At 40.0% G+C, this 23,542-nt stretch overlaps 1 protein-coding gene across 13 annotated transcripts in view; it reads left to right on the top strand.

The window, feature by feature from the left end:
* The window catches only part of ROBO2 (roundabout guidance receptor 2), a 666,866-nt gene that overhangs the window by 625,523 nt on the left and 17,801 nt on the right, over positions 1–23,542 (top strand). For 7 of the 13 annotated variants that reach the window (XM_059720636.1, XM_059720640.1, XM_059720635.1 and 4 more), the window contains 3 exons: positions 1,039–1,247; positions 16,416–16,598; positions 21,399–21,569. In XM_059720636.1, coding sequence (XP_059576619.1) covers positions 1,039–1,247; positions 16,416–16,598; positions 21,399–21,569 — 563 coding nt within the window. The remainder of the gene's footprint in view (positions 1–1,038; positions 1,248–16,415; positions 16,599–21,398; positions 21,570–23,542) is intronic. The other 6 variants (XM_059720642.1, XM_059720638.1, XM_019476205.2 and 3 more) reach the window with 1 other exon arrangement.

Genomic DNA, 23,542 nt, shown 5'->3' with positions numbered 1-23,542 from the left:
TGGCAACAGTAGTTTCTCCTACTTAACTGGGCAAAATCTAAAGTAACGTCTGCACCTGCCTCATGGGAGCAGAACAATGAGCAGGCTTACCTCCGTAGCTGCTGCTACTCAGTTTCTTACTACAAGAGCAAGTCTTTTTTTTTTCTTCATTGTGGTTTTCAAAAACAAGGTGCACATCTTATTCTGGGGCACAATAGACATGAGAGCATAAGGTAGTTCTAACTGAGCAAATTAAATATTGCCTTTCAGAAGCACCGAAGCATGAGAATTTCTTCTGTCCTTTATATCATTATTCAGTCTGAATTCTATTTAATAGTTTGAGTAAAACAACCCAAGCATAATGTAGAGGGTTTTGTCCTATACAGGATAGGAAGGATAGCTCAGTGATTAGAGCACGAACTTGTGGTTCAAGAGACCTTGTTTACCACAGACTCTTTAGGGAACAAACAGTCTCTCTGTGTCTTGGTTCCTCAATTGGAGGTGTGAGTAAGTGAGCAATTATACCGCTTCAAGGAGTGCAGGGAAACTCACCACTAATGAATTTATATCAGCTGATTGGTTGTAACTATTTCATCTATCTCCTACTGTCATACCATAAGTAAAGTTAAATTGTAATGGGTTTGCTTTAAATAAAGCAGGGGAATAAACTTTTATGGTTTAGCTTCTACTTACTACAGGAGAAAGTGAACAGCAGGCATTTACAGCTGAATCAGCTAAATCATGGTAAATTCCCAGTCCTCTTTTAAAGCAAAGTATTTTGTCTGTCCATGCCTTATAAAATGAGCATAATAGCACTTCCCTATATCTTGAAGGTTATTGTGAAGAGGAATATCTTAAAGGCTGTGAACTACTGAAGTACCATGGTAATAGAGGCCAGATAAATGACAAAGTTGGATATAGAAGTTAACTTTTTAGTAAAAAAACCCACAAATATCTTTGTAAATATTTTTCAAGATATACCAAAGATTTACGTCCTTATGTACAAATAAAGCAACATCTTGCAATCCTCTTAACAGTATTTTTCTGTTCGTTTTATAGGCATATCCAAAGCAATACTCAACCTCCTCAGGCTCCAGTTCCACCACTGGGATATGTATCTGGAAACCTTATTTCAGATTTAGAAACAGATGTTCCAGATGATGATGAGGATGATATTGAAGAGGAAGCTATAGAAATAACTAGGCCACTAAGAGGTCTAGAGCATACACCAGGATCCAGCATGGACAATCTAGACAGCTCTGTGACAGGTAACCAAGCACGTTTAACAGTGAAACCAACCTGTTGGTAATGTTAAATCTCATACTAATTCAAATACTTCTTAAGCAAAAAAAAAAAAATCTACTCTATTTCTATAACATTTAAAATGTGCTAATATTAAACACTAAAGTTAAAGACGGATTGAAAATACTTTTGCTTTGCTGAAAAATGATAAGAAAATTCATGAATTTTAAAAAGCTTTAAAGAAAACTCAATTATATTCTCGCTTTCATGATAAGTTCACTGTATGGGGGAAGCAAGTCTATTACATAAACAGGGAAAAACTTGACTTAAAAATGATATAGCTTGTATATCAGGAATAGCATAAAAGTAAATGCTATCGTAAAATGCTTCTAGATATTTTACTGTGTAAAAGCATTCACTGATGAACACAGAGGTTAAAAGACTTTTCAGAATAAACTTGCTTAGATCAGCACAACATTTATTTGTAGACTGAAGACAACACATATGGAGGTGAAATATATATTCTGTACCCACTTCATATTGCAGGGTTCAATAATTGTTCCTTTTCAGTAAAGGCATTTAATTAATTCTGTCAACTTTTTGTTCACTGCTTCTTATTCCTTGCATGCCTAGAAAAGTTACCACTGGGTTCATCAAAAGGGACCTGAAAATGCATGCTAAGCTATTTCATAGAATCTGAATTAGTTAAATTACTGTCATTGAGAGAAAGGCAGTCATGCAGTGTTTGGAAAAAAGGCTGTCTTTACATGAGCATCATGACATCTTGCACATGTATCTGCAAACTCTTCTTTAAGCTGAAAGAGGACCTGTACTTAATTTCCTGATCTATGATGATTTAGCTCTGTTGAAAACCCAAAAAGGCATGATCTCCATAGGTCATTAAAAATATTTCATGTTTCTGCAGTCATTGATCTTTATGGGAGAGCACTAATTTCTAGGTATACCTTCAGGATATACTTGCTCAATGAGAACATATTAATGTCGCACCACTTAATTTCATCTCACTTCCCCTTCCCTTGCTAGTTCTAAGGATTTTACACCATTATCTATACGTGATGACTTGGAAAATGTATTGCATTTCCAACCAGTAGAGGTGGGAATATGACAGTGATAAAGCATCATGGCCTATCATTTTCTTCTGCTTCCCTTCTTGAATTAAATGCTGTGCCACTGTATCCCACCTTTCAGATTTTCCATTGCCCTGGGACTTGTGATTAAGATTTAAGGACTGTAGCTCTACTCCTGTGATTTGAAATCCAGATCCCAGTGAAGGCTCTAAAGTTAAAATTTAAATCACTGAATTCAGAAGATTGACTTATTAGTGCATAAGTATCTTAAGCCACTTTGTCTGAATTTCTAGTATAATATATATAATATGCTTCAAACTGTAATTTTACATATTTTTGCATATCTCACTAATGGCTCTGAAGCCTTTCCATTAGGACTGCAGTAAAGGTTTTACAATGATAATACAGGAATAAATAAAAAAATCAGCTTACTATATATTGTCCCTTTAGTATGTATTACTATGTCAATGTTGATATATATCTATAAATCAGAAAATGAGCGTTTTCACATTTACATTTTTAGTTTTATTGCCATCCTACCCTGTCTCATATGAATAAAATTAAGGACCGCTGTATTGATGCTGAAGCTCAGCTCATGTACCTCTGTGTTCATTACAATAATACAATTGGTGTTTTTATGCATACAAATCAAAATTAGTATCCTAGTTTAAAATGCTGCTTAATTATTGGTGTATTAAAAATCTCAATCTGTGAAGGTGTACTTTTGGGAACAAATTGTACATTATCTGCATCTGTTTAGTCCAGCTAATTTATAACATCACCAACAGCTACATAACACATTCTGTTCTGCTTTCTTCAATAAGTATATGGGGAAGTGTGATCAGAGTCTCATTTTTTTGTCTTGGATTTGGGTTTCTCAAAAATAATGGAAAATGTGTAAAAGGATAATGTTTTGATAATTTGGGGAGGACATGGATCAGGGTAGGGAAAGGTTGTTATATTTTTTCTATAACATCTGAGAGCAGGCTTATTAATGTTAAGGATGTTCAATGAATGTGCAGACCTTTGTTTCAATGAGGTTTCAAATTGCCTGATGTATTTGTTGTTGAAATGTGTAATCCTAATGTTTTCTGAACTCCAGGAAATCAGTATAACCAAGTAAGTATATTTCCAAAAAACAGTATGTTTCCACTACAAAATACAGTCTTTATTTGCATTAGGTTTTAGGTGACTAGGACTAGCATTTTTAGAGGGGTAGGGGGGATGAATTTTCATAACATTTTTGCACTTCTACAATAATATTGAGCACTTTAAAAGATTAAGAATGACAGTGACCAGTAACTAAAGAATAAGAAAACAACATTTATGGAAAACCAACAAGTGTTTTTGTTCTTTTTTTTTTGTAAATTCAGTACTTCTGATAATATTAGTTTGAATTTCCCTTATTATGAAGTCCTCAGAATATAAAAGAAAGTCAGCAGAAATACAAGCTTATTCACTATGCCCTATCAGTATATCTTGGCAGTGCTTGGTTAGACCAACTTTAGGATTAACACGATGATGGTTAGGTCTTTGAGGATGACTCAGACATTGTCTATTCAGCTGAGAATACTAATCTGTTTCATCTAGTGGCAAGTGAAAGATTTTAGTGGTATGCAATTGGCACACCACAGAATTAAACCCCTTTGACAAGACACATTTGTAAATATTTGAATTTTTCTTTGTGTTTCTCTAGAAAGGGTCTTCCAATATGGCTGCAAATGTGAATTTACAGCCCATTAGGTTTTCCACACTAACTTCTCATATGGATATTCTTTGTAGGTGCTTATAATATCTTTATGCAACATAATACAATATGTTGCATGGTCTGCATGGTATGTCTGCATGGTAGACCTACTGGGTGCATCTACACAAGAGGTTTACTGCAGAGTTGTCTCATTAGCTCCACTGTAAAGTCTCAGAATCTACACATCCAGTCCTATTAGGCCACAGTAAACTAATATAAGGGGGCATATAAGCAGTGGAAACAGGGAGAGATTACTAAAGAGGAGTATACCTCCACAGCTCGCAGTTGTAGGGAGGCAGTTAGAAAGGCCAAAGCTACCGTGGAGCTGAGGATGGCATCCCAAGTTAGGATAACAAAAAAATTGTTTTTCAGATATATAGGAAATAAAAGGAAGTCCCAGGGCGGTATAGGACCACTACTGAATGGGCAAAAGCAATTGGTGACAGACAGGAGGGACAAGGCTGAACTCCTCAATCAGTTCTTTGCCTGAGTGTTCCTAAACGAGGAGCAAGTCAAGTCTCACAATAGGATTGTAGAGCGGCAACAGCAGGGCACCAGACTACCAAGCATTGACCCCGAGATGTTGCAGAGTCACTTGGAAGGACTGTATTCATTTAAGTCGGCAGGCCTGGGTGAGCTCCATCCGAGGGTACTGAAGGCACTGGCTGATGTCATTGCGCAGCCACTGGCAAGAATATTTGAGCACTCGTGGCACACGGGCCAGGTCCCAGAGGACTGGAAAAGGGCCAATGTGGTCCCTATTTTCAAGAAGGGGAGGAAGGAGGATCCAGGCAACTATAGGCTGGTCAGTCTCACCTCCATCCTTGGCAAAGTCTTTGAAAAGATTATTAAGGCTCATATATGTGAAAGCCCAGCAGGAAAAATTATGCTGAGGGGAAACCAGCATGGGTTCGTAGCAGGTAGATCATGCCTGACTAATCTAGTCTCTTTTTATGACCAGGTTACAAAACACCTGGACGCAGGAGTAGGGGTAGACATCGTCTACTTAGACTTCAGGAAGGCCTTCAATACGATATCCCACCCCATACTGGCGAACAAATTAAGAGGCTGTGACTTGGATGATTTCACAGTCCAGTGGGTGGCAAATTGGCAAAAGGGTTGAACCCAGAGAGTGGTGGTGGACAGGTCAGTATTGACCTGGAAGGACGGGGGCAGGGGGGGTCTTGCAGGGCTCGGTCCTTGGACCGATGCTCTTCAGTGTCTTCATCAGTGACTTGGATGAGGGAGTGAAATGTACTCTGTCCAAGTTTGTGGATGATACAAAACTGTGAGGAGAAGTGGACACACTGGAGGGCAGGGAACAACTATAGGCAGACATGGACAGGTTGGACAAATGGGCAGAAAACAATAAAATGCAATTCAACAAGGAGAAATGCAAAGTGCTGCACCTAGGGAGGAAAAATGTCCAGCACACTTACTGCCTAGGAAATGACCTGCTTGGTGGCACAGAAGAGGAAAGGGATCTTGGAGTCCTAGTGGACTCCAAGATGAACATGAATCATCAGTGTGACGAAGTCATCAGCAAAGCTAACTGCACTTTATCGTGCATCAGCAGGTGCATGACAAACAGAAACAAGGAGGTGACACTTCCCCTCTATCGGGCGCTGGTCAGACCGCAGTTGGAGTACTGCATCCAGTTTTGGGTGCCACACTTTAAGAGGGATGTGGATAACCTGGAGAGGGTCCAGAGAAGGGCCACTCGTATGGTTAAGGGCTTGCAGGCCAAGCCCTATGAGGAGAGACTAGAGCACCTGGACATCTTCAGCCTCTGCAAAAGACAGTTGAGAGGCGACCTTGTGGCTGCCTATAAATTCATAATGGGGGCACAGAAAGGAATTGGTGAGGCTCTACTCACCAAGGCGCCCCTGGGGGTTACAAGGAATAATGGCCACAAGCTAGCAGAGAGCAGATTTAGATTGGACATTAGGAAGAACTTCTTCACAGTTCGAGTGGCCAAGGTCTGGAACGGGCTCCCAAGGGAGGTAGTGCTCTCCCCTACCCTGGGGGTCTTCAAGAGGAGGTTAGATAAGCATCTAGCTGGGGTCATCTAGACCCAGCACTCTTTCCTGCATATGCAGGGGGTCGGACTCAATGATCTATTGAGGTCCCTTCCGACCCTAACATCTATGAATCTATGAATTGCTGCAGATTCCCATGCTCAGGGATGCATGGGGCACCCGTGCAGTTGGGAGATTGCAGAAGATGCGGTCTTCCATCTGTTGGGGGATATGGGACCCCAGTGGTGGAGAGCCCTCTCAGTTAGGAGTCTTCAGGTTCAGGGGTGCACATGGGTCCCCCCCAGCTGGGAACACTGATCAGTTTACAGGGCTATCATCCCTGTAAGCCCCTGCCTACACATTTAATTAATGGTGTGATAGGAAGCAGCTATAAATTTATTACTCATGTTTTGTGGAATAACTGAGCACACCTATATGTGCAATTAATGTGCACAAAAAAAGTCCAGGGCTCCGAAGTTTTTTGCTCCTGGGCAAAAAATTTGAATGTGTGCCTGTGGGGAAAAAAACTCTGGAGTATATTGTTCCGGAGTATTTTGTGCACAGCACATTGAACCCAATTGGAATGGCCCCGGCTGACAGCAGCCCAGGGCTGCTCTGACTGGGTTCAGTGTGCTGCAAAGGGTTTGGCTAAGGTATGAGTGTGCTTAAGTACAGGGCTAGCCAGCAGGCAGCCCTCATTCCCCAGCCAGCCGGGCAGTGTCTACATGTATGCTGCTATGCACAAAAAAACTCTGGAGCAATAATACTTGTATTTACAAATACTAGCCTGCTCCGGAGTTTATTAGTTGGTGTGCCCTAATAAGGGTACATGTGTAGATGTGGAGACATTTACTGCAGAGCTAATTAGGTAGTAAATGTCTCATGTGGATGCACCCACTATGTAGCTTATTCCTCATTTTAGCCACACCATTAATTGGGTATACATGTGGCCAGGTGACCAATTCAGGTGTGGTTAACTGGTTAATCACACCTTAAGTGTAACATGTAGATGGAGCCTGAAGGGTCCATTTTTATGACTGCTTCCTAGGTCAAAGCTGTCACCAGTACCTGGCCTTCTTTGTCCGAGGAAATGCTGAATTTAGAAATCACAGTGTCCATTTAGTTGTTTAAAGCCACTTCCCTCAGCTACATGGTTTTAGTCTGAACTGAGGGCCCACACACAGATTTTACTTAATGCTATTAATCCCTCCTATTTGTGGGTGACAGAGATATAATGTTGCCATGAAGAAAAATGAAAATTGAAAAGGAATTCAAAGTTCACATAGTACTTTTTTGTTCAAAATACTGCAAGGGAAACCCAAGCTGGGAGAATCAGATTTTGGCTATGGATTAATGATTTTAGTTAAACTTCAGCTTTTAGTTTTGTATCATTTGTTTCCAGCAAAATTCTGCATACTATTAGATGGAGAGAGTGACTTATTTTTAACAATCTTTCCCCCAACCTCTGTATTTTCTAGAGTTTGTTAGAATACTGAAATACTAGCACTGATAAAAATGTTAAGCTGAAAGAGAACTTCTGCTTTTTTGACTTTCGGTGTATTTTTTTATCTCTTAATAGGTTCATTGAGGTATAGGTAACTGGAATTTTTAGCGTTTTCTTTTTTTAGTGCGGGATCAGTTTAATATAATGTTCATATATATGATGACTTCTTGTGCCATAATAGTGACATAGATAGTCATGGTTATTCAGTTTTATTCTTGTTCTACTCTAACAGTACATAAAAATTTAATTTTGTGTGATTATGATGTATAAGGTTTTGATTTGATTGTCACTGAAAATGGTTGAAAGAGTTTTAGGTTTTGCCAAACCAAGCTTTGTTTTTTCTTCTATTTAAACCACCAGCCATGTAGCACCACCAAGAACAAAAATATGACATGGTGCTTCTTCAGCACTAATGTATCTGCACTGATGTGAGAGTTGAAGAAAAAGACATGCAGAGTGGAACAGCTTATTAATGCCATTGAAACTTGGATCAAACTTTAACCTGCTTAGCTAAAACAAACTGAAAGTTGCACGTAAATATTCTGATACAGACTATAATCATACATGGATAAGAGAAATGAAATACCATAAAACTATAAAGATAACCACAAGATGGGTAACACAGAGCCAAGAAAAAAAATCCCTTATTTTGCATGTTTTTAATTTGATTAAAAAACACTTTGCTTTGGTAGCTATGTGGTAAAAGTTATTTATCGGAGTACAAATGGAATAACTCTTGAAAATTACACAAGATCACTTATTTAAACCATATTTTACCAAGGCAGCGGTCAATATTTCTATTGATTTTGCTTAGGGATACATATCTCTAAAGATTTTACTTTATAGGCAGTTAGGCAGATTGCATTTAGTAGGAAGAATGTGGTTCATGGATTAAATATGTGCTCAGAAAATAGGAAACTGCTAGTTTTTGTATCTCATAAAAATGGTAATGCAACAATTAGCAGGGTCATATTATAAAGCACAGACTTTACTCTAGCTTAATGGATCTAGGGATACGCATTCATCAGCAAGGATAGATTTAGCATAAAACGACATGTAAATGAATTGATGACTGATCATAAATTAATTTTAGTGCTGAAGATGTAATAGAGACACCGCAAGATGCCACTTTATCATAGTATTTTACTGCTCAGCAACATTTGAGCAACTACTTAATGTTCTATGCACATTTCTTCTTTAACGGCTTGAATAAATTTGTAAAATTTTTGTGCCTTTCAGCAATATGGAAACTGAAAAAAACCCTAGAAAGATTGAAAATGCAAACACAAATAAATATGGCTAAGTGGCATAAATTCATTTTTCATTAAACTTTTATGAATACATCGATTATGTTTGGACCTATAAGTGTCAAACTTGGATTGATGGCTTGCCTTCTTTCATTAAAGATTCCCTGGCCAGAAAAGGCAATATTAGGAACATATGGATTCATTTTATATTTAAAAATTTAAATAGTTGGCAAGGAAAAATATCACTAATGTATAATGTACAGTGTTGGTCTTGGTCTAATTTTCAGTGCATTAATATAGATTTGTACTTGGCATTCTGTTGTTCACATTTCACTGCTCCCTGTTGGCCCAAGAATGCAGTAATCATAACCTCTCACTATTCCATGATTTCCCACTGAAGTCAGTGATTGTTCCTTAAAAAAAACAACCCTTGAAAGCTAGCTTCTGCACCCAGGAATGCAATAAGAAGTATTACTATTGACGTCAAATGGAGGCCCTAAAAGTTCTTTCCTGTGTCATAGCCTAACGGCCAAATTTTTAAAGGACAGCTCAAGCTGTGGGGATTTTATAAATCTCCTCATCACTTAGGGCATTTATACACACATCTTTTTTTTGTCCCACAACGTGCTGGAGTCCTGCAGCTTCAAAGCAGACACAATTAATCGAGTTTGCTCCACACGTGAGCTGACGCGCACTGCACTGCGTCTTGAGCAGTTGTATAAGGGGTGAAATGCATGTCAGCGCTCAGAAAATGGTAGCGGTTCACTTTTGAACTGAAGCACCTTTGATGTGTTTTAGTTCAAAAGTGCACCACTGCCATTTTCTCAGTGCTGACATGTATTTCACCACTTATACAACTGCAAGGGTCGCATGTGTAAAAATGCCCATAACTTGTAGGTGCTTCTTAGTGGCTTACATTATCTTTGGGTGCCTGAAATCTTTTTAAAAAAAAAATTTGGTCCTAAGGGCTTCACTGGATCAAGTCTTAAATAAATGAAGGTACGTGGGAACTCATCAGTAGCCAACTATTTTTGTTTGCAGGCACCTTGACCAATGGCCAGGTTTCTTTGAAAACAAAGGTTGGTTATGTGCACCTTTCCCAGTTAGGGTAGATTAAAATAAGTACAATAGAGGTACAGTTTAAATAGAAAAGTAGTTTTTATTGCCTGTAAAATATCAGGAAATAGAAAAATCAGTAACAATCAGTGTACAAGAGACTAACAGCTCTATTCCCCCATACCTTTCCATAAGAATAAAGCAGATTTCTGTTTGTGTTAGCACCCAAAAGTATTTCATGGAGCAAGAAAACAGAGTTCAAGTTTTCACTTAGTTGATTTTGTTCAGTGTAAAGCATTTACTGCTGGTGTCAGCAAAAGTAAAATTTACAGTTGCCAGAAAGCATAAAGACTCAAATGTACTCTGGGAAAATACAGAGTGAGCTGCATGTAAAGAAGAGACTAATAGCATGTTTCATCCTATTTGGAAAGTGCACAGTTGATCTGAGAGGGAGCATCAGTACCTTTTATTCTAACTGCATTCAAAGGAAAATCATAAATCTGAATTGAAGAACAGAAGCGATTGGGTACCATTAGATTAACATAGTTGAACTGGGCCTGAAGTGTCAGGAACAGAAAGCAAAACTTCAATGGAGAAAGTCCACACTGTTGAAGGTCAAACAAAGGAACGTTTTTTTATTTATATAGGTTTGGGTGGGAAAATATATTTAAGCTGGGACCCAAATAGCTCTGAAGGTGGTTGCAGTATAAAGAGACTTCTGCCTCTAGGTTCCAACTCAAGTGTAGCCCTGATGTAGTTTTATAGCAGCTTACTGATGCACTCTTGTTCTGTGGATGAACATTCCACTGTCTCAAACACCACCCACCCGGAAAGTAGCAATGCCCAGGTGGTGCCCTACCAGTGCCAGGAGGAGGCTTGCAGTGGCAGAAGCATGATGCTTGAGAGAAAGAGAAGTGGGGGCATGGGGGCTAGGGCTTCCCTGCACAGATCCTTGCATTTTTCTTTTAGGGTGTGGAGTGGTGGGAGAGGGTTGAGGTTCAGAGAAACTCCCTGCAGTTTCACATTCCAGCAGATCCCAGCTCCATGCTTTCACCATTGAACCTTTCCTCTCCCTCCCCCTGCCAGAGTAGGAATAGAGCCCAGGTTTCCTGGATCCTAGTCGCATCCATGCCTGCCTGCTCACCCTCTAGTGGTGGAGCTATGCAGACAAGAAATGGTATTAACTCTTAACTTGCAACTGCTCACAGCACATTCTACCTTTAGCACTGCCAAATATTCCACAAATTTAATATGGTTCAAGTGTACTGCGTAACTTCAACCTAAGAGGCCATATTACCGAAAAGATCACCACCATTGGAATTACTTGGCAACCACATTGTCAGACATGTGAAGTAAATATCAAATCAGCAAGGAGGTTGAGTTAGTCTTATATGCCTTCACATGGTTTCCATGATCTAGCTGACCTATGACTGAAATGGTATATACAGAGAATATATAGAATCAGACTGTGCTATTTCTTGTCCTGTATTTATGTGCAAGACTTTGGGGCCCAGGGCTTTCTAGCACTTAAGGAGCCTGTATTTGATGAATAGCCAGGTTAATAACAATATGGCAGGGAATAGAAAGGATGTGGAGAAGTTGGAGAGTCCAGCAGAGGGCAATGAAAATAGTTTAGGGGCGGGGGCACATAACTTAGAGGCTGAGGGAACTGGGTTTACTTAGTTTGCAGAAGAGAAGACTGAGACGGGGTTTGATAGTAGCCTTTAACTATCTTAAGGGTAGTTCCAAAGAGGACGGAGCTGAACTGTTGTTACTGGTGGCAGATGACAGAACAAGGAGCAATGGTCTCAAGTTGCAGCAAGGGAGGTTTAAGTTGGATAGTAGGAAAATCTTTCTCACTAGAAGGGTGGTGAAGCACTGGAACAGGTTACCTAAAGTGGTGGTGGATACTCCATCCTTGGAGGTTTTTAAGGCCCAGCTTGACAAAGCCCTGGTTGGAATGATCTAGTTGGAGATGATCCTGCCCTGAGCATGGGGTTGATGACCACCTGAAGTCCCTTCCAACCCTAATTTTCTATGATGCTACGATTGTAATAGCCTGTTAATAATTACAATTACAATAAGACACCCACTGTGTGGGTTTGTTTGCTGCCTGTATGTGTATTTATGAATTATCTATTGTATAATATATAATAACTAAATGACTGGTAAGCAGGTAAATTCCGTAATATAAACAAATGGTAAATGTATTTTAATTTTCCCAAACACAGTTTTATTCATAGATTCATAGATGTTAGGGTCGGAAGGGACCTCAATAGATCATCGAGTCCAACCCCCTGCATAGGCAGGAAAGAGTGCTGGGTTTAGATGACCCCAGCTAGATGCCTATCTTGAAGACCCCCAGGGTAGGGGAGAGCACCACCTCCCTTGGGAGCCCGTTCCAGACTTTGGCCACTCTAACTGTGAAGAAGTTCTTCCTAATGTCTAGTCTAACTGCTCTCTGCTAGCTTGTGGCCATTATTTCTTGTAACCCCCCAGGGGCACCTTGGTCAGTAAAGCCTCACCAATTCCCTTCTGTGCCCCCATGATGAACTTATAGGCAGCCACAAGGTCGCCTCTCAACCTTCTCTTGCAGAGGCTGAAGAGGTCCAGGTGCCCTAGTCTCCTAGTCTCTCCTCATAGGGCTTGGCCCTTAACCATACGAGTGGCCCTTCTCTGGACCCTCTCTAGGTTATCCACATCTCTCTTGAAGTGCGGCGCCCAAAATTGCACGCAGTATTCCAACTGCGATCTGACCAGTACCCGATAGAGGGGAAATATCACCTCCTTGGATCTATTCGTCATGTTGTATCATTACATTCTTAACATCTTAAGGCCAGTTTACTGAGGCTGAGCTGGCATTCATTTGTGGTGCTACAAGTGTGTCAGCACTGTGTAGCCTTACCAAATGTACAGACATGCCAGTCCCCTGGCTGGAAAGCTACATAGTTGCCTTACAGGTGAGCTTTCCAGCCAAGGGACAATAGGGACCTGCTCCCTGAGTTCCCCCATCCCCAGGGGAGCCTGATCACTGACAGTCTACCCTCTCTCCTGGCATTCAGGACGTTAAAGCCCCCTACTGCCTGTGGGATGGTAGGGATGAAGAGAACTGCTCTTCTTGCCTCCACTGCTTGTGTGCTGGGCAACTGCACAGATGTTAGGGCAGTGGGAACTGCTGCCACCACTTTAAAATGACTTGCAAAAGCCAGGATTCTTCAAGTGGTGATGGCCTTTCCCAGAGGGGCAGCTCTGATGGCCATAGTGGCTATGACAGAGTCTGCTCTGCCCAGCTCTGCAGATCAGCATCTACCTCTCTTTAAGCAGCAGTAGCAGGGTCCCAGCAGGGCTCACTGACAGCTTGCATTGGAAGTGTTATCAAGGAGCTAGCTGTTCTCCCTCCCTTTTCCCCACCCTGCCCTTGGAGGAGGGAAGGGAGAGTGGAGAGTGAGATGCTGGGGGGCCTACAAACCCCTGTAGCACTACATGTAACTGTACAGACGTTACTTACAGTGCTACAAAACCATTAAATTTCTCTTTCAAAGTGCTGCTGTTTTGTAGCTCTTTCACTATTTTTGTAGCACTACAAACAGCTTGAAAGTCTGTGTTCACTTTTTCTAGGGCTGCAAGTGTGTCATTAGTGCTACAAATGTAATTCCTGCCCCTGACTTGACGTAAGCCTGTGCCCACACATTTACAATTTAGCTAACTTCCCATGATATTAATAGAGCTCCCCTAGTGCTTTTTAAAGTCAGGCATGTGTTTAAAGATCTTACTGAATATAGGTCTCAGTTAGCAATTACTGAATATGGGTCCCAGTTATTCATTTTAGTTTCTTCAACTATAGCATCTTTGCCTTTTGTCTTCATATATATATATGTGTGTGTGTGTGTGTGTGTGTGTATAGTATCTCTTCATGTTTCATTATACAGATTGCTAAGCCTTTTTGCTTTCATTTCTGTATGATGTTCCCTGACTCCTTGACTGTTAGTTCAGAAATTGTCCTTTCAAAAGAGGTTCGTTTTAGCCATTCTTTGTTCTTACCTTGGCTCCTTTATATCAGGCAGAGTCAGGCAGAGTCTACTGGAAAATAACAATTTTGTGTGTTCTTCTGGCAAGCAGAATCAAACTCTGTCACTCTCTGTTGCACTTAACACACTTTCTGTCTGTCAGACCTCCACAGACCCCTTCACTTGCTTTTCTTGTATCTTAGGAGTGCATGAACCTGTGTTATTACAGCCTGCCACTTTGCAGACAATAGAAGATTTTGGTTACTGCACCACTACAAAATAATCCATTGTTGTAAAAAAATTAGTGGCCCAGAAATCTTTTCTTCTCCCTCTTTCTTGTGGTGCAGGGTTTCTTATTAACTGAATTGGTATTTAGTCATTATACTTGTTCATTTGCTTTGGCAGGATACCTTTTAATAGCCTACAGTACCACACACATGTATCCTATCAATTTGGGTGTCATAAAAAATCCCTAATCTAAAGCTTACTTTCTTTTAGATGTCAGTCTTTAATAAGTGACACCTTGTATACATAGCAGAAAAGAGTTTGCAAGACAAGTCTCAACAGTTTACGCTGCTCAATTTGTATATACACATGTCTATATATAATCACATTTCTAATTCATGTTCACTAACTGTTGAGTAAATCCAAAATCATGATTTCTCTCTCCAAATGTAGACAAGCATATCTTGGAAAATCAGCTTTTGCGCTGATGCACATATTTATTTACCAATGTATGCAGTGCTGTACAGAGCGGGGTGGTCCAGGATTTGGCAAGAGTGGTATGCACCCCTTGTCCCAGCTTCCTCCCCCATCCCACAAGTATGGACACACCTTCCATAGCAGTATAGCTGCTATGGCAGCCTCTGGGGACTTTTTAAAAGTCTCCAAAGCATATAAGAATCCCCTCCTTCCCCTCCATACTCAGAAACACATCTACTTTCCTCCCTCCCTCCCTCCCCTCCTCATCTGCTGCTACTGCTTTCCTCACTGTCCCAGGGTGAAAGCAGCTGGGCTGCGTGAGAGCTAGGAATAGTGACAGCTGTACCAACTGAGATGGGCAGGGAGTGGCAGGGGTTGTCTCCCCCGCTCCGCCGGGGAGAAGGCATGAGAAGGGGGAGCCCCTGCCCATCATCTCTCCTGGCTGTCATGGTTCCTAGCTAAGCCACCCCTGGAGCTGCTTTGAAACTTTTTCCCCACCCCAGACCATGGGGAAAGTAAGTGGCAGGTGGGGGGAAGAGAATGTGCTTCTGAGCACGGAGGGCAGGAGGTGAATTCTTACATGTGCTGAGGACTTTAAAAAAGGCTCCTGGGCTGGATCTAATCTGAATGGGGGTAGCATAGCTGTGCCACTGCACCCCCTCTGCACCCACCCTGGTGATGTATGCCACCATTTTTTAGAAGTATAGAATGCTCACAACTTCAGTTGAAGTCCAGATGTGCAATATGTGTTCAGCACCTTTGAAAAACAAAAAGAAGAACATTTGAAAATGTAAGATATAACATACTGTACATTGTATGTCAAAGCCATACTTCAAATATTAAACTTAGAGACAGATGAACAGGAGAGAGGATGTATTCTGCAATCATTAGTAAATAGCTTACTCTTTATTGTATCTCTGAAAAGACATGACATGTTAATTTTCACTTGGTACCTGCCTCTGAAGACATATTCCCCTGTACAATAGTGATAATGTATAACCAGACCATTAAGCCAGCATTTGAATCAGCAAGTGACTCTATTAAATTCAAAATGTATTTTCTCCTTTCCTGCAGATCTATTTCTAACCTTTTAGGAAAGAAACACTTTAATTTGTTCAGTGAATTACAATGAATTTAAGTGTATCAAGTGAGGGCTGGGGTGGCACGGGCACTAGGGTTAGCATTTCAGAGGTTGTAAGTTTGATTCCATAGCCGAAGTGTTCATAGCATGGCCTGTCAGATTCCAACAAATCTATGAAAACTTACTAAATACCTTGTCACAAGGATATGAGGGGGAAAAAAAAAATCAGATACAGTTTTGACACAGAGACTGCATTATTACTTTAAAAGCTTAAATTCAGAAAAAAATATTTAAACAAGTGTGTAAGTCCATCCCTATTCAGGTCAATTTTTAAGCATGTGTGTTCTCACTTTATGCACATTCAGTGAGACATAAGTACATTTATGCTTTACTTAATTAAGGTCCAATGTAACAATCAATACACATATACACCCACGTATATCTTACTTTACAACATGTGGAATCAAAACTAGATGTTTTTTATGCTGCCTTAAATCCAGAAGAAATCTATAGACTTCCAGTAGAGGCTATTACAAAGTTTTCACATGTTTAGAAGATATGTGCTGTTTTGTTTATATGGTCCAAATAACTGAACTGCTTGACAAACTATGAATGAGATTCCATCTAGGCCTAAAAGATGTTTTCCTGAGTAGACAGGAGAGACTTGATGGGCCGTAGAGCTATAAATGAACAGCTAAAATATGAAATGTCTACAACTCACTAGCCACCTACATTTGTTTTTAGGTTCAATGGTAAATGGATGGGGTTCTGCGTCTGATGAGGACCGTAACTTTTCTAGTCATAGATCTAGTGTAGGTAGCTCCTCAGATGACTCCATCTTTACCAGCGGCAGTTTTGCACAAGCACTGGTTGCAGCAGCAGATAAAGCTGGTTTTAGGCTGGATGGAACCAGCCTGACAAGAACAGGTTTGTAGACTCAAAAGTTGATGCTTTCTGCATGAAGGGCTTCTCTTCCTTTCTTCCACTTCTACTTTTCAGTGAACCTGTCTCACTCAACATTTATCTAACATGCATGAAAAAAGGTGGATGGATTTTTTTTATCTGCATAGTTTAATCAAAGCTTTACACTGTGTGTTAATTTTGGCAATCCAGAGCAATGAATAGCACAAGCTTTTAATTACAACCTTTAGTCTGCTATTTCTCTTTACTCTGCCTCCGCTATAGATTTACTGACATGTGTTCCCTTTTATATTGCAGTGAAGAGACTACTAATTTTGCCATGCAATTTCTGATGATTTAGTTTTTGCAAAATCCTCTCACAATCAATAATATTTCTAGTGATGAAAAGCACTTCTGTCTTCATTACTGCTTCTCTGTCACCTCTCACTTGCAAAAGCATTTTCTGGGAAGACTCTAAATGTGGGATGAGGTGGTGTAAGTTTATCATTAACAGTGCAACTATTTAACAGCCCTTTTAATCAGGTGCCTCTGCAGGCACTTAATTCAATACCTAATTACATTTGGATTGTTGAATATTAATTGAAAATGTATCAACTGCACCTACAAGTTAAATGTAACAGTCCAAAATGACTCTTGCTTTTTAAATACCCACATTATGCTTCTAAAATAAAGTGGTAAATAGGAATAAATTTATAATTTACAAGCCTATGTGTCATTTTCACATGTTTGTTTCTAAGAGCACAAAGTAAAATTTAAGTTAAAAAAAGTGTTTTGGATAAAAAGAGAATTGATTTGCATTTGAACAAAACAGTGAAATAAGTGTTGCTATTTATTTAAATCCAAAAACGGACTATTAGAACTATATGAATTATGGATATTTGTTCTATTTGCTAGGTATTCATTTCACATTCCTCCACACAGGTGTTACAGTGGTCCCATAATGTTGGAACTTTTAGTATTCTTCTCACATAAATCATGCATGTCAGTAAATGACTTGCAGTTAGGAAAATTGCCCAGAAACACAGGGGCTGCTAGCAAAATTTGTGTATATGCAAAATAACTTTAGTGACTTCATGGCTTCATGACTAAAAGCTAGAGGGGTTGTGGCACCCACCCAAGCCACCTGCAAAGACATATGGTGAAATCCCAGCTTTCTTTACATCAATGGGAGTTTTGCCACTGACTTGCATAGGGCCAGAATTTTACCCAGGCTTTTTAGTTAAGTTCATCATTCTTTAAAAAGAGTTATTTCACTATTTGAAAAAGACAACCCCTCATATTTCTTTGTTCTATTGGGGAAACATTTGATTGTTGTTTTTTCTTTGGGAAAAAACAACTAACGTGCAGACATTCAGCTACACCAAGCAGGCAGAGTTTGGCCAAATAAAACTGATTATTTTGCCTCAGGAGACTCTGCAGAAAGTCATGTATAAGAAAAACAACCTTTTAAACCCTTTCCAATATTTGTGTGCTCTTACTCAGGTTGAATCAAGCCTATAGAAGCTGTTGCCAAGATTTCCATTGACTTCAATGACCTTTGGATTAGGCCTGTTAAGAGGAGCAAGCTCTGCCCCTGTCACACATGCACACACTTTAACATGTGTCATATTTCACAGTGTATCTGTGCAAGGAAGATGTATCTTCTTTTGTCAAGTGTTGTATCATCTTAGCTTGAAAAACACCCAAATAGGTTTTGAGTAGGTGTTAAATGCAAGACAAGTGATTGTATGCACTTTAAAAATGGCATATTATCCTTGTGATAAGCCATTACTTTCAGTATATGTCAGTATATCCCATTGTCATCATATAACTGCCCTGGCAATAATATATTATTCTTTTCTTATTCTGAGTTGACAGGAAAAAGAAGTACTCCCAGATTGTGTCTACACAAGTGTGGACATTCAGTTCCCCGGGGACAGCCAGCAGTGACACAGCTTGTGCTGCTATTTGTTCCTGGGGAACACCTATACCACATGCCCTCTGGCATGTGGCAGGTTACCCCAGGTCAGGTAAGGGAGGCCTGGAGTCATCACTGGGCTGGCCCCAGCAGTCTTATCTGGGGTCCTGGGGGCATCCTGGGGCTGCAGCAGTGGCGATCCTGCCACTAGGAGCCTGTCCAGAGTGTGGCTTTGCCTGGCCAGGCTCCAGTATTGAGCGGCATGTGCTGCCCCCCAGTTGTGCCACTCCACTTTTTTTTGTGCAGGTTTTTTTTTTATTTCTGCATATCCTGGGGTCAAAGCCCTACCCTTGGTCTGCTTCCTTGCAGCGCAGAGAACAGCTCCATGTGCAGTATGTGGCGCCATATACAGCGCAGTGGCACTCATCTGGACACGGCCCCAGAAGCTAGTTGTAGGCTGATGACAATGTGATACCTCCTACAATATATCCTCCTAGGCTAGCATGTTCTATTAAACAGTATATTGATACAGTCTTTAAAATGAATATTATCTTGTTGCTCTGCCATGACTCCTTCATAGTGTAACAGGGTGTTTTTCCAGCTGAGAGAAGATGCAACGTTCTTTCTGACATTCTTTAGGGAGTCTCCAGGCCCTAATTCTTTGCCTGTTCTGCATAGACACTTTCCCCCAAGTAGAAAGCAAGTGTAAAATGCTATCCCTGATGTGAATAGAAACTTCTCAGTTGATAGCATCTTACATTCACTTTGCATGCATGTGTCTGACTATGTGGAATGAAAGACACTGGAGAATCAGTTACCAATCATATGATGCCTTACACTTCTAGAGGGCATCATGCTCCTTGCCATACTGTTCAATGACTTGTTTTTTTCTTTTTATTTTATAACACACTATGACAGGAAAATTCAATTGCAAATGAAAATGAGCTCAGTGGACATGCCCTTTGCTCTATATGAACACATTTAATCCACCACAAAGAATTTGGCACAATTGAGCAGTTTTTTGCTTGAGAGACTCCAGATGAGAATAGCAAAGGTAGCTCAGGTCAGATAAGATTTGCAGTGAAAGAGCTGTGTTGGAAAGCTTGCACCGTCACCTGTCTGCCCTGTGTCTGATTCATGTCAGTGCTATTGCTATTAGCCTCTTACTTCCATGGGTACATGAAACAATCACAGAAGCTGACATTATGAATTAAAAGTCAGACTTATGAAATCACTAACATTCAGTGAAATATGGAACTTCATCCTAGACTCACTCAGTTGTGCTTATATGTTAGTAGGAGTTTGCTTTTATAAGATATTTCTTTACAATGTGAGTAAAGGGTGGAATTTCAGGGTCATCTCTGAATATCTCAGCTACAGTATTTTTAAATTAAACCCTTAATATTTTGTTCCTGTCTTTTTATGATTGTATTCATATCTAGAGACAGTAGGAAACCATAAAGAAAATAAGAAGAAACTAAAAAAAAGCAATTCTCTCATGTATGAATACATGATAAAAATTAAGAAATTGTGGGCAATATTTTGGAGTGTAATTTTGCACTGTTCTTTCATGAAGGAAATTGCCAATATCATAAAAAAACAACATAATTGAATTAATATGGACCCTGAGTCCTGCTAAACCCGGGGGTAGATTAAAGTGAGATTAGAAGAAGATTGTTCAGAGCACTGCTGTATTCTGGCTGTCTTCTGCCAGTATTTTAGTCCTTTAAACACTTTTACTGGGCAACATAGTTCGGAGAAACCCAGAGGCATCTCTAAAATATACCACAGGTCAGAAATAAAATTCAAAAAGCATGGGGTTAAATGGAACACAAAGTCCATACAATACTTTGCCTCTGCTATGAAGTCCTACATACATTTTGTCTAAAACCAATGGGTCTCCAATAAGCAGTGTGTTGCTCAGCAAGATCAGCATATCTGATTGCTTGAAAACGTTCAACACTGGGTAACATTAAAACAAATAAGTTCAAAACAAAGCTGTTTACATGTGACAGATGTAAAAGAAATGAAACAAAAAATAAATATATTGTGAAAATGCATTCTAAAATTCTCTTCCAGCCTGATTAAAAAATAAGCAAAACATGTATTCAGATACCTGGAAGACCTGAACCCAATAAATATGTGTATTTATAAAGAAACGATGAACTATGCTTATGTGAATCCTGCTCCAATACTGTTGAACGCTGCCCCATTAGAATAGCATCAAGGATGAAAAAATATATATTGTAAAGGAATTATATCAACCAGTTTGGCTGTCAGCTCTGAATACTAAATCAAGCCAACGTGCATTCATAATTGGGTTCAATAGGCACCTATACTTTCATCATATAAAATAAAATAAGGGGAAATTATTGCAAAATAAATGTACCTGTGCTTTTATTTTTGGGGGCCACTAGTTATACAGGCCTACTTTAATATGTATTTTGTAAAATAAATTATATTTTCATTGACATTACTCCATTAGACTTAGTTCACTGGTACCACTGTGAATCTGGCCTTGTGTGTACGAATGCCTGTGTAATCAGAGGGAGTGTCTATGGAGAATAAATTTTATATGGTTGTAAAACTATTTTCCCCTCTGTAAGAATAAGTAGTTGTTCAAAGACATCTGTTCAGCATACAAAGTATGTAGGCATTATAGAACACACTTATTATAATGGATAGAACAGGTTGAATTAAAACAATAAAAGACCACATAATGCCGAGTTTTCCACTTTGTGTACAGGGATGTATCTAAAAGCAATAGTCATCACTGGGAACCTTAACAAGAAACCTACTTTTCATTCAAGTTGCCCCTGAGAACTAAAAAATATTCTTTGGAGAATGGGTAGATATATAAAAGGACAGCCCAGTTCACTGCAATAATGTTTCCCATATGTTTTTTTTAGGCAAGGCATATCCTTCTTCTCAGAGACCTCGGCCAAGCAGTCCATTTTCTACTGATAGCAACACAAGCGCAGCTGTGAATCAGAGTCAGAGACCTAGGCCTACTAAAAAACACAAGGGAGGCAGATTGGACCAACCCCCATTGCCACACCGTAGGGAAGGAATGACAGACGGTAAGTTCTGTGGGTTAAAATCAGCTCTGTGCTGATATGCTGCAACATGTATGGTGCGTGAGTTGAAAAAAAATGTAAAGTGTTCCTTAAAGCAGTGGGGCCAACCTTTTTATCAGGCATGCTGCAGATTAGCTTTACACCTTCCCTACAATCCTCTTCCCCTGCCTGATCAGCTGCTCTGCTTTCTGCTCCCTGCTGTGGGCTCTCTGCATAATTTGCTGTTTGCTTTCAGCTTCCTGGCCTGTGCTGCTTTTCTAATCTGCTGTTCTGTTTTCTGCTCCATGTCCTGTCTGCCACTGTGCTGTCTATCTCCTCTCCAGTCTGCCGTGTACCACACACAGAAACTGCCTGTGCCACTTGTGGCATGCATGATGTAGGTTGGCTACCCCTGGCTAAGAGAATATATTTTGGAGTGGGGTTTTTGTTTTGCATATGAAATCCCTTAGTCCCTAAATCCTCAAGTGAGCAATGTTGAATTAAGAGATATGTAAAATGTGGTTGCTCCATTGATCTAAATTTAAAACAAACTTCTTTGGTCCCTGTCTTGCTAAACTATCGTCTCTTGGATTTCCTGAAATCTTGATCCAGGTCTTATCAGAAATGACTGTAATTCACATGATCTTTCATCAGAAGCATAACTTTTAGGTAATTTTACACAAACTATAAAACCCAAATAAATAGCTGTAGCTGTATTCGGATGAACAAGTTCCCAAGAAAAAAATCAAGGCAACCCTTCTATTTTCTACTTCATTCATGCCTTTTGCTAGCCAGCAGAAATGTCCAAAATAAGTCATGTCAGGGTTGCCTAACATTCCTGTCTCAGATTAGTCATGCGGCCCATTTTTCCACCCACCTCAGCCCCTTAGGAGCACTTTCTGTCTTTTCAACTCTCTGGCAGCTCCCAGAGAGGGAGCTCTAATCTATTTCTCTCTAACTCCTACTTCCCACTTGCAAAGTCCTATTGTGTTTGTTCCTTCTTTTTTAATTACCCAAATGATTGGCTCTCCTGTTTGTCTCTGCTGACTTACACTTGTGATTAGCAGAAGGAGCAACTACCACCTGTCCCCAGCTGGATATGCATGTTCAAATGATCTGGGAGAATTCTCCAAATATTATTTTCCTGGTCAAAAAACTTACCTGGAGACACCTAAGAAGACATTAGAATGCTTCAAGGGCAAAAAGCTTGTAGGGCTGATCTGTTGATAGTACAACATTGGACTCAGGTCTTCTGGGATCCCCTCCCAGCTTTGTCCCTGAGTCTGTTATTAACAAGGATCCTGGTTTTCTCTGATTAAAAAAATCCCCCAAAACCCAAATATCCACATTTTTCCATGATCAAAAAAACCAGCACTTATATATATAATATTACAGAACCACCTGGAATATATATCATGGAAAAATGTGGATTGCGTGTTACTTTTTTAATACAAAAATTGGAGGGTTGTTTTTTTATCACAGAAAATCAGGATCCCTGGTTATTAACCAATCTTTGCTTCATTTCACCTGTGCTGAGGTTACAGTGTGGGGGACACTCACACTAATTATAAGGAATGCCTCACAAGTTGCCTTCTTAGTAAATGAGCCAATAGGAATCAAAGGGAAACAAAGAATAACCTGCTTCTGCAAAAGAGGGTGCTTGCTGCTAACCATTCTACCATAGGCCATTTTTGTCAAGTGTATTGTGAGACTGCAAGCACGTGCTAGAGTGGTACTTGCAGTGACTCGACCTGTAATCTAACTAGCACTTTGCACTCTTAACAGTGGCTCAACTAATCCCAAACTAAATCTCATAGTCTCTTCTCAGGGGTTATGCTTTCCTAGAGCATCTGATTTCCCAGTCCCTCAACTGTAAAACCAGTAAAAAAGGCTGCCATTGTCCCCACATTTCAATTATAAATCACCTTGCAGTTTTTTCCTATATTAATCTTGTTATCAGACAGTATTCATGGTGTCTTGGCTGGCATCACACCAAA

This window comes from Alligator mississippiensis, chromosome 1 (genome assembly GCF_030867095.1).
Source record: "Alligator mississippiensis isolate rAllMis1 chromosome 1, rAllMis1, whole genome shotgun sequence".
In the NCBI taxonomy this organism is placed as follows: domain Eukaryota; kingdom Metazoa; phylum Chordata; order Crocodylia; family Alligatoridae; genus Alligator; species Alligator mississippiensis.
The sequence above is the reverse complement of the archived record's forward strand: the minus strand, read 5'-3'. Positions and strand labels throughout refer to the sequence as shown.